Source organism: Taeniopygia guttata, chromosome 4A, assembly GCF_048771995.1.
Source record: "Taeniopygia guttata chromosome 4A, bTaeGut7.mat, whole genome shotgun sequence".
NCBI lineage: Eukaryota > Metazoa > Chordata > Aves > Passeriformes > Estrildidae > Taeniopygia > Taeniopygia guttata.
The window spans coordinates 13,605,687-13,620,026 of record NC_133029.1 but is presented as its reverse complement, the minus strand read 5'-3'; the positions used below and the strand labels follow the sequence as shown (position 1 = coordinate 13,620,026).

General features: G+C 39.8%; 1 protein-coding gene across 23 annotated transcripts in view; it reads right to left on the bottom strand.

Annotated features, from left to right (window-relative positions):
• Window positions 1-7,267: 7,267 nt before the first annotated feature.
• Window positions 7,268-14,340, bottom strand: part of LOC105759165 (uncharacterized) — a 99,609-nt gene continuing 92,536 nt past the window's right edge. For 13 of the 23 annotated variants that reach the window (XR_012056026.1, XR_012056027.1, XR_012056021.1 and 10 more), the window contains 3 exons: window positions 13,932-14,059; window positions 11,640-13,184; window positions 7,268-10,645 (listed from right to left, as the gene is read on the bottom strand). Coding sequence is in view for 10 of the 23 variants with exons in the window: in XM_072929174.1 (XP_072785275.1) it covers window positions 14,050-14,059 (10 nt within the window). In the remaining 13 variants the exon portion in view is untranslated. Of the gene's footprint in view, window positions 10,646-11,639; window positions 14,060-14,340 lie in introns of those variants that run through there. The other 10 variants (XR_012056018.1, XR_012056020.1, XM_072929179.1 and 7 more) reach the window with 8 other exon arrangements.

Below are 14,340 nucleotides of genomic sequence, written 5' to 3'. Positions count from 1 at the left end.
TTTTTTTTTTCCATGATGAAATATTGCTAAATTTCTGGGTGCCAACAAATGAAAACAACTGTGTGAAAAAACGAAATGTCTTTGATGAAAATCCTGCCAGTTGAAGGAAATTGTCAGTCTGCAAAACAGGAATGGTCAGAATGCTGGACCTCCTCCATTTTACAGTTTGGGGATTTATTTTCAACAGGTTTGTAACTGGTGGTCCAGCACAGTTCTTGTAATACCTTGCAACAGCTTTGAGTTGAAACTAGAGGGAAAAACCTCCATCAGTGATGAAAGGTGGTGGAATAACAGGTCAGCACATTTCCTGACAAAACAGAACCTCATGAGGGTCACACTTGACCTCTGTTAGCAGAGACAAAGGATAATGTGGTTGTGTAGGCAATGTGCTCGTAAACCTACAGGCAAATGAGACAGGGAACCCACAGCTTTACCTCTCTGTAATGCAGACTTGAGAAAAGCAGGAGAGAGAGAACAAAAACACGTTTTTATTCTCTTTGCAGCCTTTGCAAGCCTGGCAGGCCAGAATAAAGAGGCAGAATCTGAGAGCAAAGACAATACTACTTCTTGTTTGATTCCTTCAGCATTCAAGGAAATTCAGGTATATGTTCTCTGAAAATATCAACAGGTCTGCTTCAAAGGGCTACTGGTGTTGCACACATATTTCTTCTAAGCAGAAAACCCTGCAAAGTCCTGAATGTGTGGCTGAACTCTCAGGTCAAAGGAGCAGTTGTTGCTTTTAAGTTGCCTTGAAAGTGTCATCTAAGTGACATTACTGAGACCAGGGCCTCTGAAGGATTCTGGCATCAGGGACCTCCCACAGGTCCTGGGAAGAAACCAAAGCACTTATCCAAAGAGGAGTTTAATAATGTTTCCCTTTCTGAAGTGAAGAGCCCCTTCCTGACCTTCTAGTTTCTCATATTAATTCCAGCACTGTTATAACAAATGCATTTGACCTCAGGGGAAAGAAGGTGCCTTCACTGGAACATTTCCACACAGAGACTCTGAATGCAAACAGATTGGGGTTGGGAGTGAAAGCCATGCCTTAGAAACCTGTTCATCTACAACCCTTCCTCTCCTCTGGACATAAATACCCCTTCTCTGACAGGTCCCCGAAGCCCTAAATCCTGTGGGGCTGTGTCAGAATGTCAGAGCTGTGAGCTACAGCCAATGTGTGCCACACAGCAGCCTGGTCCAGCACGGTGCTGAGGAATTGTACTGCTGCACCCAGCTGTCCTGGAGTGATGTAGCACATCATAAAACCAAGACAGGTACTGAAGAAAAATGGCTCTTAGGAAATATGTCAGAACTTCTTTTGGAACTTCTTTAGTTCTTTACCAAATGGAAAATGTGTCAAAAACTAGAAGGGATATAGGCAGCAATTTTAAAAATTACTGGTTTTCTCTTTAAGGAAAGATTATCTCTACTTTTATATGGATATGCTCTTGTCTGGCTCTTACAGGCCCTGGATAAATAAGTGACAGGTATGTGACAATAATACAAAATCAACACCTTCATATAGATTACTTTCCTTGATATCACATAATTCATAGCCTTTATTGTAGATCAATCATCTCCTACCTAACCTTCATCAAAAATAATCCTGAATATTATTCTACCATCTTGCCTACAAGAGAAGCAGAGCAAGGCTGAAACTAATTTGGGACCCAGAGTCTAAGACGTTCCTTTAGTATCAGGCAGGAGTTAATAGAACTGGCACTGAACTGACTTCTGAGCTAAGGAATGTGGGAAAACTGAGAAAAAAAAAATCTTATCTATGCCAGACAGGGCAGGAGAGGAGGTTGGGATGGCTCCAGCATCAAGGCACCATGCAGGAGCTACCCTGCCCCTCCCAGCAGGCACATCTGAGCTCTGGGCACCCTGCTCAGACCCTCTGCTCAAGAAACTGCAAGGAAACAACCTCAAAAATGCATCATTTGAGGGGCTCTCAATATCTGACTCCATCTACCTCTCTTTTTTTTTTAAGTTTTTGCTAAGTATATAATGGTGTTTGGAAACAGAAATTCAGATTGTCCTTCTGCCAGGACTGCTTTTCTTTATTTTGGTCAGAACTGAAAGGTAATTATTTCCTGCTTCGAGAGCAAAAGAGTGTTTATTGGGATGTTCCCTACAAACTTATCAGAAGTGTTACAGCTCAGTAATAAATGCGCTTCCAATTAATTAAATTCAGCTCTCCATATAAACAGATCCCTCCAGAAACTGTTTCTTCTTTTCCTCTTTCTGTATCAACATAAGTTCCTACAAAGTAGGAAGGAGGCATTCACTGGAGTTTAATATAATGATTGCAGATGTTGTACTTATGGTGAAATACACGGTGAACTAATGTTTAAAACGGAATAGATATATTATTAGTTTCTCTTAAAATGTAATTTCTTTTTGGTACAGACTTTTCACTCGCTTTTTTTTTAAATTTAAGTATTCTTAAATCGGCAGTGTAAAATTGGAGCTTTCATAATTTTTAATAGAATATTTGATAGCATTTATCTCTAATTGCCTTTAAATTACATTTTAGAGAAGAAACTTTCATTCTTGATCAAGACAATGTGAAATACAACAACAATGATTTGTATGTGAGAAGGAAAAGAGGATGTTTTTATTTTTTGCAGGTGTTACCTACAGAGGGAAGGTTTTGAACCATCCAGCTATTTTGAGAGAGATTTTACTACAGGGAAATTGCTATGAAAAAAAATTGAAGACACTTTTCTGCTTTACTTGGCAAGGAATAAAAATTAGGCTGCAAGACACTCCAAAAAAACTGTTCTAAGTGCACTTATTCCTCCACAGAGCTAAGGAACAAGCTTTAAACTTACTGAGTGCTGCAGGAAATGCCCTTTGGTGTCTCGGTGGTACCAAGTCCCTGGGGAAGGTGTGGAAGAGAAGGGAATTGTCTGGGTTTGCTCCAGGTGTGAGCTGCAGCTTGGCCAATGTGCTGTGTGGCTGTGCCAGCTGCCCTGGGAGAGGCACTTTGTTATAACACCCAAGTGTGCGTGTTCATAGGTACAGAGTGAGCACAGGCAGAATTCCTGAACTATCCACGCTCCAGGGCTCTTGGTTTCTGGGAAACTGGTGGCCTAAGTCTTGATACTGGTGTAAGAACCTTGTGTAAGAACCAAGCTTCTCCTGAGCTCCTGATGAATAGAGGCTCAAACACCTTGCAAATGGTGAAGGAAAGAAAAAAAAAAATCCCTTTCCACCTAAGAACAATGAATGGTACAGAACAAAGACAAAATGAAGGACAGATGTAAGGGTGTGGGTTGTGGGGGAGTGTTATCCTGAGATCCAGGATACTGGAAATGCTGATTGGTGCAGCATCCCTGCCTCGGGCCACGACAACAACTTGGGGCATAATTTTTTGATTCATAAGCTAGGGAAAAGTTCAAATCATCATTGAAAGAATTCTTGATGAAAATAAGGAATAAAATTTATGTATGAGAAAAGTTTAGAGGTTCTTACAAACTAAATAAGGAGGTGGGGGGAAACATTCCTATCACTCAAATTAAAATGTGTCTCCTCACAGAGTGATCTAGTGAAACAGTTGTCATGACTGATTCCTGAAGGCCCACCAGTGCACACCCAGCCAGCAAATGTGCCTTTTAGAATAACACCACTTCCAAGCTCATCAAGGGATCAACACCAAATGAGCAGGGAAGCAAAGCTCCATCCCTTGTCTTGGCTTTCCTGGGCTAGTGAAGCACTGACAGAACCGCAGCCTGTGATCTTTGAGTGGGGAGAAGGGAGGAGGCTGGACAGAAAGGCTGACCCATGGCAGGGGAGGCAAACAGAAAGGCTGGCCCATGGCAGAAGAGGCAAACAGAAAGGCTGGCCCATGGTAGGGGAAGCAAACACTGGAGGCAGAGCCAGGAGAGCAGCACTTGCCACACTTGCCCGGGGGAGCCGTGGTGCTGAAGGTTCTGCACGAACAGCCAAAGCCACACTGCCAGGCACCAGCACCTGCATTTCACCCTCACAGCCTGTGTGACTCTTAAACTGAAGTTCCTGAATTGAAAGTCATTGTTAAAGCATTTTCATCCTGGGACATCCTGCTTTGAGTTACAAAGGTTGAGGGGGTCTGCCTAAATCTTTGGTGCATCTCTCTGTATCTTCATTCATAGCAAACCCACACTGAGCTCAAATCTCAGAAGCTGGCTGAGCTTCCCAAAAATCATTGGTGAATTGATTTTTGTTTGCACTGCAACATGCCTCTAAGAAAACAAACAAACATACAAAAATTTATTTTTATTTTTTTTCCAAAATCCCTAAGAAACCCAGAAAGGGCTGCCAATAATATGAAATGTGAAAGATATTACCTCTTTTCCTCTGTCTCTCTCTTCCTCCCCCTCCCTAGCTCAGATATAGGGAAGATACAAGAGTCGGCAATTCTCTGTCAGGTATCAAAGGGGAGCTCCCCCATCTGAGAACGGGGAGTGCTGAGCATGACTCAGCTGGGAAGGAAACATTCCTCTGTGCCATCATCAAATGATGAAAGTTGTGGCTCTGGATTTTTACTAGCCTTTGAATCTGCTGCTTTCAACCCTTTTGAGGGAAAGGCTTCCTATATTTGTGAACCTACAGGCATGTCCTTCTGAGCTGTAAAGGCTGGAGATGACTTTCATGCTGCACAAGGTTTGCGTGACTTAAATTCACTACCATGAATGTCTGGGAAGTGAATGCCTGGGACTAGAAATAAAACTGATGCAAAGAGTCCAGCTAGATAATAACTGTGCAGGGCTTCAAACCTCCAGAGTGTACTTAAAAACCTCTTACAAAGGACCACAATTTTTTTAAATCACTTTCACTTTGTCCCTTGTGCAGCTCTACAATTAAAAAGTAGGTTATTATCCCTCTCAAAAACATATCAGGGGCAGCAGAAGGGATACTTTTATTTAGCAGAGTGAATGGATAGAGCAGGATAAAAGAGAAACCCATGTCAATGGTGCTCTTCATGTCTCAATGAATGTTAATGGAGATTTTGTGGACTTGGCAGTGTTTTGTTCTGAAGGTCAGCATGCAAGCTACTGGGTGACATTTCTGTCTAATTCATTTGGATATTTTACAGATCTGATGTGATACTGAGGCTAGAAGAAGCTGAAATATGTAAAAACAAATGGCATATAATCTAAAGCCCTGCAACAAGCTGCTGTTTCCAAGGTCCACCCAGTTTTGTTATCTCTAGACTGCCTTCCTTGCTCCTAAACCATTTCAATGCCACTGTGAAGACCAAAAGAAAGGTCTGGCTTGCATTGCAATAAGACTTCATCAATCAAAGTTGTGTTTCATTAAACCAGCCTGGGGATGACTAGAAATAACTATAGCATTTCACTTTGTGGTGTGAAATTCATTGCAGGTATTTGAAAAAAGTATTCTTGGTAACACATATGAAAGAGATATTACAAAGAAAGCAGATGTAAATGCTACTTCATTCCTTAAGCCTTGGTAGTGAAAAGTCAACAACAGGAGTCATACTTATCAAAAGAGTGAAGCCTCCAAAATTGGCATCAAAGCAGTCTCTGCTCAGTGGGTGCCCAATGTCAATGATTGAGCCTTTGAACATAAAACACAGAGTAAATGGGGCTGTAAACAACTGGCACACAAAGCACAAGAGGCAAAGGCCAGGGTGTCCCTGACCCAGATGGAGATGTACGTGCACAGCATTGTGGCCCATAGCATTCCAGCACAGTTCTATATGTTCCATTGATTAGAATAAAAAGACAAAAAATCGTAAGGCTTATGATCCTGAGTTTTGAAATGTTTCAGACTAGAAACACTCTTATTTGAAGGGGAACTGTGCTGAAACACTTCCATTTTTGTGATACATCACCCAGTGTTACTTGGACATCATAAAATTGTTTTGTTTTCTCAAAATATTTTTCAGAGATTCAGCTTGCAGTTTCAAGCTGATGTTCAGATACCTTTTCCTCTAGAATGTGGCAGTTATGAAGAAGTAGAGTTTATTCTGTGTTCTGTTGATCACCATAGTAACCTGTGCTCTCTGTATTTAATAGGGAACAAAAAGTTATTTATTTGACAGGGATGGAGTTCTGGGAAGCAATGGTTTATGAACACTGGCAAAATATTTTAATGGGACTATTTGCTTCTCAAGTTGTTAATGTGTACCAGTAATTTGCTCTTTATCTGTCATGCAGATCTCAGAAGACGAAATTGATTGTAGATAAAAAGCGTTCATTAGAGTTGCAGCTATTTTCTACTCTTAGCAGTTTTTAAATAAAGCTGGAGAGTGCCCTGTTCAGTCCAGATTGTTTACTTATATGAAAAGCACAGTAAAGATATCTTGCTTGCTATTAGGCTTCTTTTGTATTCTCAGGAACTAAAGGGATTCCTAAACTGCAAACAAAAGAACAATTGACAGTTATTTATTGAAATCATTCTGTTGCACATCAGTACAGGTCTATTTTTTTCAAGCCCTAAGGGTGAGATTACCCACCAGTTTTTAATTGCTCCTTTATTGGTGCAAATTGATTTATTTTATGAAATTACTTTCAGTGTGTTAATTGATCTTTTTGCCTGCTTACTCTTAACAGGGATCAATCCATTGATCTGCCTCATAGAAGTGGCCACACAAATTGCAGAGGTGGCACAGATGTGGCAATAACTGGTATCCAGTGTGGGGCAGAGGAACCTGATGTGGTTTTTTTACCCATCCCCTTGTTATGTGGGACTGGCATCAAATCTGCCTTCTTATTGAAACTTTCCTTGAGCAAATGTTGTCTCAGGGGCAGCTGTAGGAGAGCAGGGTGGCTGCCCATGCAGGTTTTCCTTTGTGAAGAGAGTTTCTGCACTTTCAGTACCCTGTGGAAACACACCATGATGTGACATATTCCCCAAAAGGTTTATAAAGGAATCCATCAGGAAAAGATGTGCTCATTACACTTCTCATCTCTACCTGCAATGAATGCTTCATTATCAAACATCATTACTATATAGCTATAAACCACTTAATTTTTCCTACCTCTACAATTTACCTAAACCACAATTACAAACACATATTTTTAGGCAATGTTCAGCCCCTCATATACTTTTATATCCCACCTATCTTTTCTTAAGCATTTTATCATTCTGCAGTGACCCGTATTTTACAGTGCATACAATTTTAAAACTTGAATTTCACCAGTCCTATAGGGATTGTTTTACCCAGAAGACTGAATTTATTTCTTCTAACTCAGGAAGAACTTTGGTGTTAACTCTGAGATATTAAACATATCCAAAAAAGAAAAGGAAAATACAGCTATTAATTCAGAATTTTCATTTTATTGGAAGCACAGGTCCAGTAATTAATATACTTATTTTATACAGTTAAATATACATTACACCCTGCAGAAGGAGAGGCAATCAATACCAAGCAGCAAGCAGAATGTAAGTATTGATTGTACAAAAACCCCTCTCACACTCATGTTATCAAGGAGATTTTCAAACCTCTATTCTTAGGAACACCATTTGGAGGATTGTGCTATGCATGTGTAAAATGAACTGCTATTATGACTTCATCTGCGTGTGTGTGGCACTGCAGAGAGTTTTGCTGAAGTAATAATTTGGTGGTATCAAGAGGCAGAAAATCGGATCACAGAAGCACAATTTAGATGGAATTGCTGAGTAAGTGCACTGTGTTTTTTTCTCTCCTGTAAAGAGATTAAATACCATACCTGGATAATATTTCATAAATACCACACACAGAGTACTTATGAAACAGATAAGGCAAAGATGGTAGTACAAGCAAAAATCAGAGGAAATGTTACCTGTGATGGATGCATTTTTCTACCACAAGGAGCTCACTGGGAATTAAGAGATTTTGCCCCAAAAAACAGTTAAGTAAAATTTTAGGAATGCTTTTTAATTCAAAAGCCTGCAGAATGCAGGAGGATTGGGTATGGTGTGATTGATGGCTTAACTTCAGAGACCAGGTTCAGACTTTTCAGTGGCTTTACAGCAACCTAATACTGCATCAACTCCACTCAAACTATTCAAAGATGTAGAAGTCTCATTTTCAGATTTATTTAGGGCAAGTCTATATAGGCAGGTGCACAAAGAGACAGGCTTTCACTGGGTTCATTTTGAGATGACAACTAGTTCTGAACAACAATCCAGAACAATCATTCAAGATTACAAATCATTCATGAACAATATAACTTTTCTTAAAGTATTAAGTCTGGATCAGCTGACCAAACAGTTAGGACCAGTCCAAACACTGTAGCCAAGTGCACAAGCACAAGATTCTTGCCTAACTTGAAGCACAGACAAGTAAAACTTCAATTGTCCTAACAGCATTATCTGCAAAACAGGACTAAAAAATCTACCTTTCACAAAGCTGGGATGCATTTAAATAATGTGATATTGGATACATTTGATACAATAAGAAGATCGTGGATGGGAAACTGCATAAATGCAAAGCAATAGATCATTAAAGCCCACTGTTTATGCTCTCACATTCTGATGATCAATGTATGCTTATATCCATTTTCCAGAAAATAAAATAGTTATTCCTGAGGTAATGGTGAGAAGCTTGTAAATAATTCACATGTAGGAGCTGTGCATAAATTATGCAGCAAAGAATTCACAGAGATATTTATTTTCCTTTACAAATGTCATCATTGAAAAACTTTGAGTTTGCAGGCCCCAAGTTGGGCAACCCCCTGGGGGCTCCCCTGGCAGGGGAGACCCTCCTGGAGCAGTTCTGTGTCAGGAATGAGAACTCATTGGACTTTTTCGGTCTTCAGCTTCTGTTTATTGTTACCTTATCAAAACTTCAGCACAGTCTGCACCAGACTCTGCATGCAGGAAAAACAGCTCAAAAATGGCTAATGACCTCGTGTTGCAAGGTTTTTAAGTCTAATCAAAAACTAAGCTATCCAATTAAGAAGTGAGACCTAAATTATTTTCCTTTCTAACCCAATAACTGACCTCTAAACACCTGCAATGTGTATTTTTCCACCCAATTACAAGACACCACCTAAACCCAAGAAGAAGAAAGAAGAAGAAAGAAGAAAGGAACTCAAGACAACACCCTGTTGGAGATATCCTCCACCTTGAACCCATCTATAGCATCCTAAAAGTCCAAAAACCTAAATTTCTCACCCATGTAACATACTACACTAACCTCTACAATTTCTACAATCTATTTCACGCTTTTGTGGTTTCTAGTTTACTTTGAGGCTTTGGAAGTTTTGTCCATGAACAAGGGTCAAAGTCAGTGCTCCCCTGGGGGTCAGGACACCCCGGAGTAGACAGAGAAATATTCCCAGTGCCCTGGGATTCCACAGAGAACCCTGGTGACAATATCACACACAATCCACCTTTTGTTAATTTACACAGAGGCACAGTACACAGGTTACACATACCAAAGAGAAGACTTTAGTTCAAGAAAAGAAATACAACTTTAAAATGGATTTGCTTGCACAAAGGCATAGAAGTTATCAAATAAAGCAGGAAAGCAATATTGCTTTTGATATAGGTACCCCTTAAAATATAGGCTTTGCAGAGCCAATATTGTCTTGATTTAGGTCCTAACCCAACCCCAAAGTCGCAGACTCGGCTCCATCCACTTATTGATTTGTCTGGCATGCTGGGTTGGGGTTTTTTTTGTTTCTTTTTTTCCAGAAATGCTTTTCTGCTCTCAAATTTTAGCTAGCTCTCCCAGAAGAATGTCTAATACAGTCACAAAGAGCAATTCTGTTCCTCACAACTAAGCTATTGACTATCGTAATAAAAAGGAAGGACAGAAGTCATGTCAGCTTAGCTTCTCACAGGATCTCACAGTGCTCCTTCATTCAAAAACAATTATGTAATCAACAAGCAATGGGCAACGAATTGCAAAATATCAGGAGCCCTTAATTTTCTATCAGGTATGATAAAAACCTTATAAAGTTAGGCAATTCTTGATTCTTGAGAAATAAAACACCATATAACTACCACCAATGTATCAGTTATTTGATATTTTGCTACAATACCTCTTCTATTTTATTTTTTTCTCTCCTGCTACCTGACATCTAAATGCCTGTAATTTTACACCACTTGTCAGAAAATAAAGACCCACAGAAAGAGAGCTGCAAGATGTTATTTTTACCATTTGTAGACAGTAGTTTACCTAATGTGCATCTTCAACACCTTTGTCTTTATATGGGGAGGAAGTGGTTTACATGAAGGAGCACAAAGAGACAGTACAGCTCTATTAACAAGCCTTAACAATTTTGTTTTTATTAAATTTCTACAGTAAAATTGAAAAACTTTAGGGGAGTAAAGGTAGGGGCAAAAAAGCCCTGATGATGCATTATCAAGGAAACCAATAGAGGAAATAAAGCCATGCTCAGAAGAGATTAAACAAGTCATTAAGTTTTTCATAAAAGGATGCAGGAAATAGGAGATATAAGTGATTGATTGAGGTGCAAATGTATGTGTGAGCAGGAGGAAAGCAAAGGGTAAATTTGTCTGGGGAGTAAATCCATTTAGGTCATTATAGTTCAATATGGCCATGATCCAGCAAAACACTTGAGCATATGCTTGGTTTTAACATGACTCACTCCCAAAAGCTGAGCTCTGCTGACTTGTTCAGACTCAGGTTTGAGTGCAATTTCATCAGGATCCTCTCTTGAATTGTATCACCCCACTTGAAAGCCTGTAAGACAACAAAATGAAAGATGGAATGGCTTTGGATGGGTTATCTACCTGAAGAATCCACTCTGGACACAGTAAACTGCACACTTTGCTTTCCATAATGGAATGAGCTCAGAAATGGAAGCCTATTTTTGCAAACACACGGGCTGAAAAAGAGGAATGTCAATGGCAGCCAGAGGGGATGGGACATCAGGATGCTGCAAGCTTTTATTTAATGGAAAACCATGCTGAAATTTTGAGACATGGCACATGATAACCTGATGTAACTGGGCCAACATTACCATGCCTTTAATACTTATTTGTGTGGTTCCATCAGTGGTGCCTGTGCTTGCAGGCTGCAGGGTCCCAGTGGAAAAGGACCAGCTCAGGACCACCAGCTGTGCCACAGGAGTGCCTGAGGACAGGGCAGAGCAGCTCCCCCTCTCCAAAGCGCCTCTCGGAAGACACTTTGTGTTGCAGTCATTAACTGCTGATACCAAGAAATGAATTCTTTGATTGTTCTTTCTACCCCAAGTTTTGGTGATAATTCTGGCCAGGGCAGAGGAATGATTTTGGAAGCAGTCTGACTAAATCTGTTATCCTAATTAATTTGAGCTGATTATCTTGTGACAAGACCACAAGTTTAAATTTTTAACCCATCTTCTCATCCGTAGGAGTCCATTCTTTTTCCTCTCTAAGCTCCAATCTTACATTTTCTAGGGCAGAAAGAAATACCATCCTGGATTTTCAGAAATGAACAAAGTAGATAAGATTAGATACCCAATACAACTTAGCACCACCAGGTTCCGTATTTATTTTTCTTAACTCTTTTTCCTGGGAAATGGGAATAGAAGGATCACAGCTTTCATTAAACAATAAAGGTAATTTCTAGTTCTCAAGGTTTCACAGAAAAGCATTAGAACATAATTCTTTCAATGTCACCACAAATATCACTTTGACCTCTTGAATTTTCTTGCTTTTGAGCAGTGTCTCTGAGGATGCAACAATTCACTTACATAAGCAATTTGCAGAATATAGGGACCTGTTCATCTAATACGCCACATAGTTCTTTTTACTCTAGGAAGATGTGCTGAAACACAAGAGCAAACATATACATAGAAATAAAACCAGTAAGTTCACAGGGTATTTTTTTCAATTGCTGAATTTTATTAATAAGATACTAGGTAAAAGGTTTCTTTGAAACAATTCAGAAGTTGAAATTAAAAATGGTGTGTAATTTTCAGCATTTTATGTTTCATTTATTGTCAGACTCACAGTCAGAAAGATGAGGTGGGTGATAATTATTCAGGGTTGCCAATTAACCTACTTAGCAGGTCACACAGGTAACTGGCATAGATTGTGTCAAATCTCATTACTAGGATAAAAATTTAATCACTCAGTGCATTGCCTGAAGGCCAGAGAATCTGGAGAATAAATTAATCAGGAAAATAAAATTGGTATCTAGACAGACATTATATTTAAATACATGAAGACAGTAAAATTATAAAGCATACTACTCACTAGTAGAAACCCAGTAAAGTCTGGAATGGGGGCTGGGGGTATTGAGAGAGGGGATTTTCAACCCCAACTTCCAGTCTGAGTAGAAGGAAGGGTTATATTTCACCTTGCTACTATGAATGAAAGAGAGTTTAATCCATGAGGAGGGTGTGAGCACGTGTGTTATTCTTTAGCATTTAAATAGATATGCGGTGCAATTCTCTTAGCTGCAGTGTTAGAGCCCAGACCTGTCCCCTTGCTCTGGGTAGCAATCCTGGCCTCTCCCTTCCTCTACATCCCAGCCTTCAGCTCTTTGTGCCTGGATTCAGAGCAATGGCAAAGGAATGTCAAGTAAGAAGGTCACATAATGGATAAAATAATCTTGCAGGATCTGTCAAGAAGGACAGGGGAGATGAAAAAATTACAATAAATGTAATTGTCAAAGTCATGGAGTCTGTGAAAAAGCTTCTTCTGTACAATAATGCTCTGCATTTTCAAGGTGACTGAGTATATAAGAGGTAGGAATAGAAGAGTCTGCCTGGAAGTGGAAAAACATTTTCTGTGCAGAAGGAGAAAAAAACACTGGAAGGAACAATAACATCTTTCAAAGTGGTTTTTATACATGTAGGTTACATATGAGTTTGAAGGTTGTATCTGCTTCAAAGAGAGTATGAACTTTTCTAGAAATTATCATAGTTTTATAATTCAAAACATAGAGTGGAGGAAAAAAAAAAAAAAACACAAAACACTGTTAATGCCAAGACTTAGCTAGTCCTGAATGTGTGAGGCGTCCCACAGCGGAGAAAAAAGTACATGTAACTCCAGGAAAGATGAGAATATGGTGAACTTACCTTTGTCTTCATGGTCTATTTCAATGGTACTGTCTGCAAGAACAAGAGGGCTATAAAAGAAACCATCACTCCTCTAACCATGGATCATTCAGCTTAAACATATCTCATAGATGTTATAGCCAAGAGTTACAGCACACCAAGCACTGCTCCAGGATTTGTAATTTATTCACTCAGTAGGGAAAAAAGTGACTTCCATAGCAGCATTTTATAGGCCTGTAAAATAAAACACAACCAGCATGAAAAAATAGCCAGTGGGCCAGGAATGAATGTTGGTTTGGCCAGGAATAAAAATTTGGTTTGGTTTGTTTTTTATAACAATGAGCAAAACCACACGCTTAAGTTAGTGGATGTGACCAAGTGATCTCGTCACATCCACTAACTTAATTTATGCTTCCACTAATACATTTATCCTGTCAAATATGTTATTTTGAACCATAAATTTTCTTGTTGCTGAAAGAGTATGCACTATAGCAGAAAGGCTAAGCATATCTATTCCAGTTCTGGAATTACAGAAACAACATGCACCTCTTAAATGTCATTTTACTTGTTCCCACACAATGTAAATGCTATAGTCAATAGCTACTTAGACCTTCTTTTTTGTTTTTTGGAAAGATTAAAGCAGGGCGGCACCATTTGTGGATGCTACCCACTAGTTCAGGCGTGCCTGATAACAGAAACTGCACACTTTCACCTAACCAGTAGAAAATTTAACACTGATGAGCAAAACTTTCTCATTAAATTTTTCTTGATAAAAAAAAGCAACAAGCTTAAAGATAATAAATTTATTTAATTTATTTATTTAAACATAAAGCAAGAGCTCAAAACTCTTTTGGGCAGATCTGGACTGGTTAAATGTTACTCTACACCTCCTCCCAGCAGTGTGCAGGCTTGAATATTCCTACTCAGTGCTACCCTCCTTCATTCCCCTCCTTACTCAGAATAACCTCAACTTTCATTCACCTGTAGAGGTGACACTAATTCCTGGATGCCTGCAGAAACTGAACCATAAACCCCCAGGACACTTTGGGGCAAGGAATGCTTCTTCTCCCTCTGGTGAAAATGACAACTGCTCACAGCTCTAGATTCCACTGCAAGAAAAAAAGGCAGGCTTTAATCAGAAAAGGGGCAGAGAAGGGAAGAAGTCAGGTTCTGAGCCTCCCCAGTGTTAGAGCAACACCTCCCCAAGGCAGACAATGCAATGGTTACCCCAGCCCACCCCAAACAGAACTACACGTGCTGTGGGGCAGCCACTTTGCCCTGCTCCCCCTGCCAGCTCCCAGCCTCACCCCCTCCTTAGGGAGTGCTTCTCATGGGGTACATCACCTACAGCCTCAGGGGACCCTTTGCAGGGCACCCACCCAAAATGACA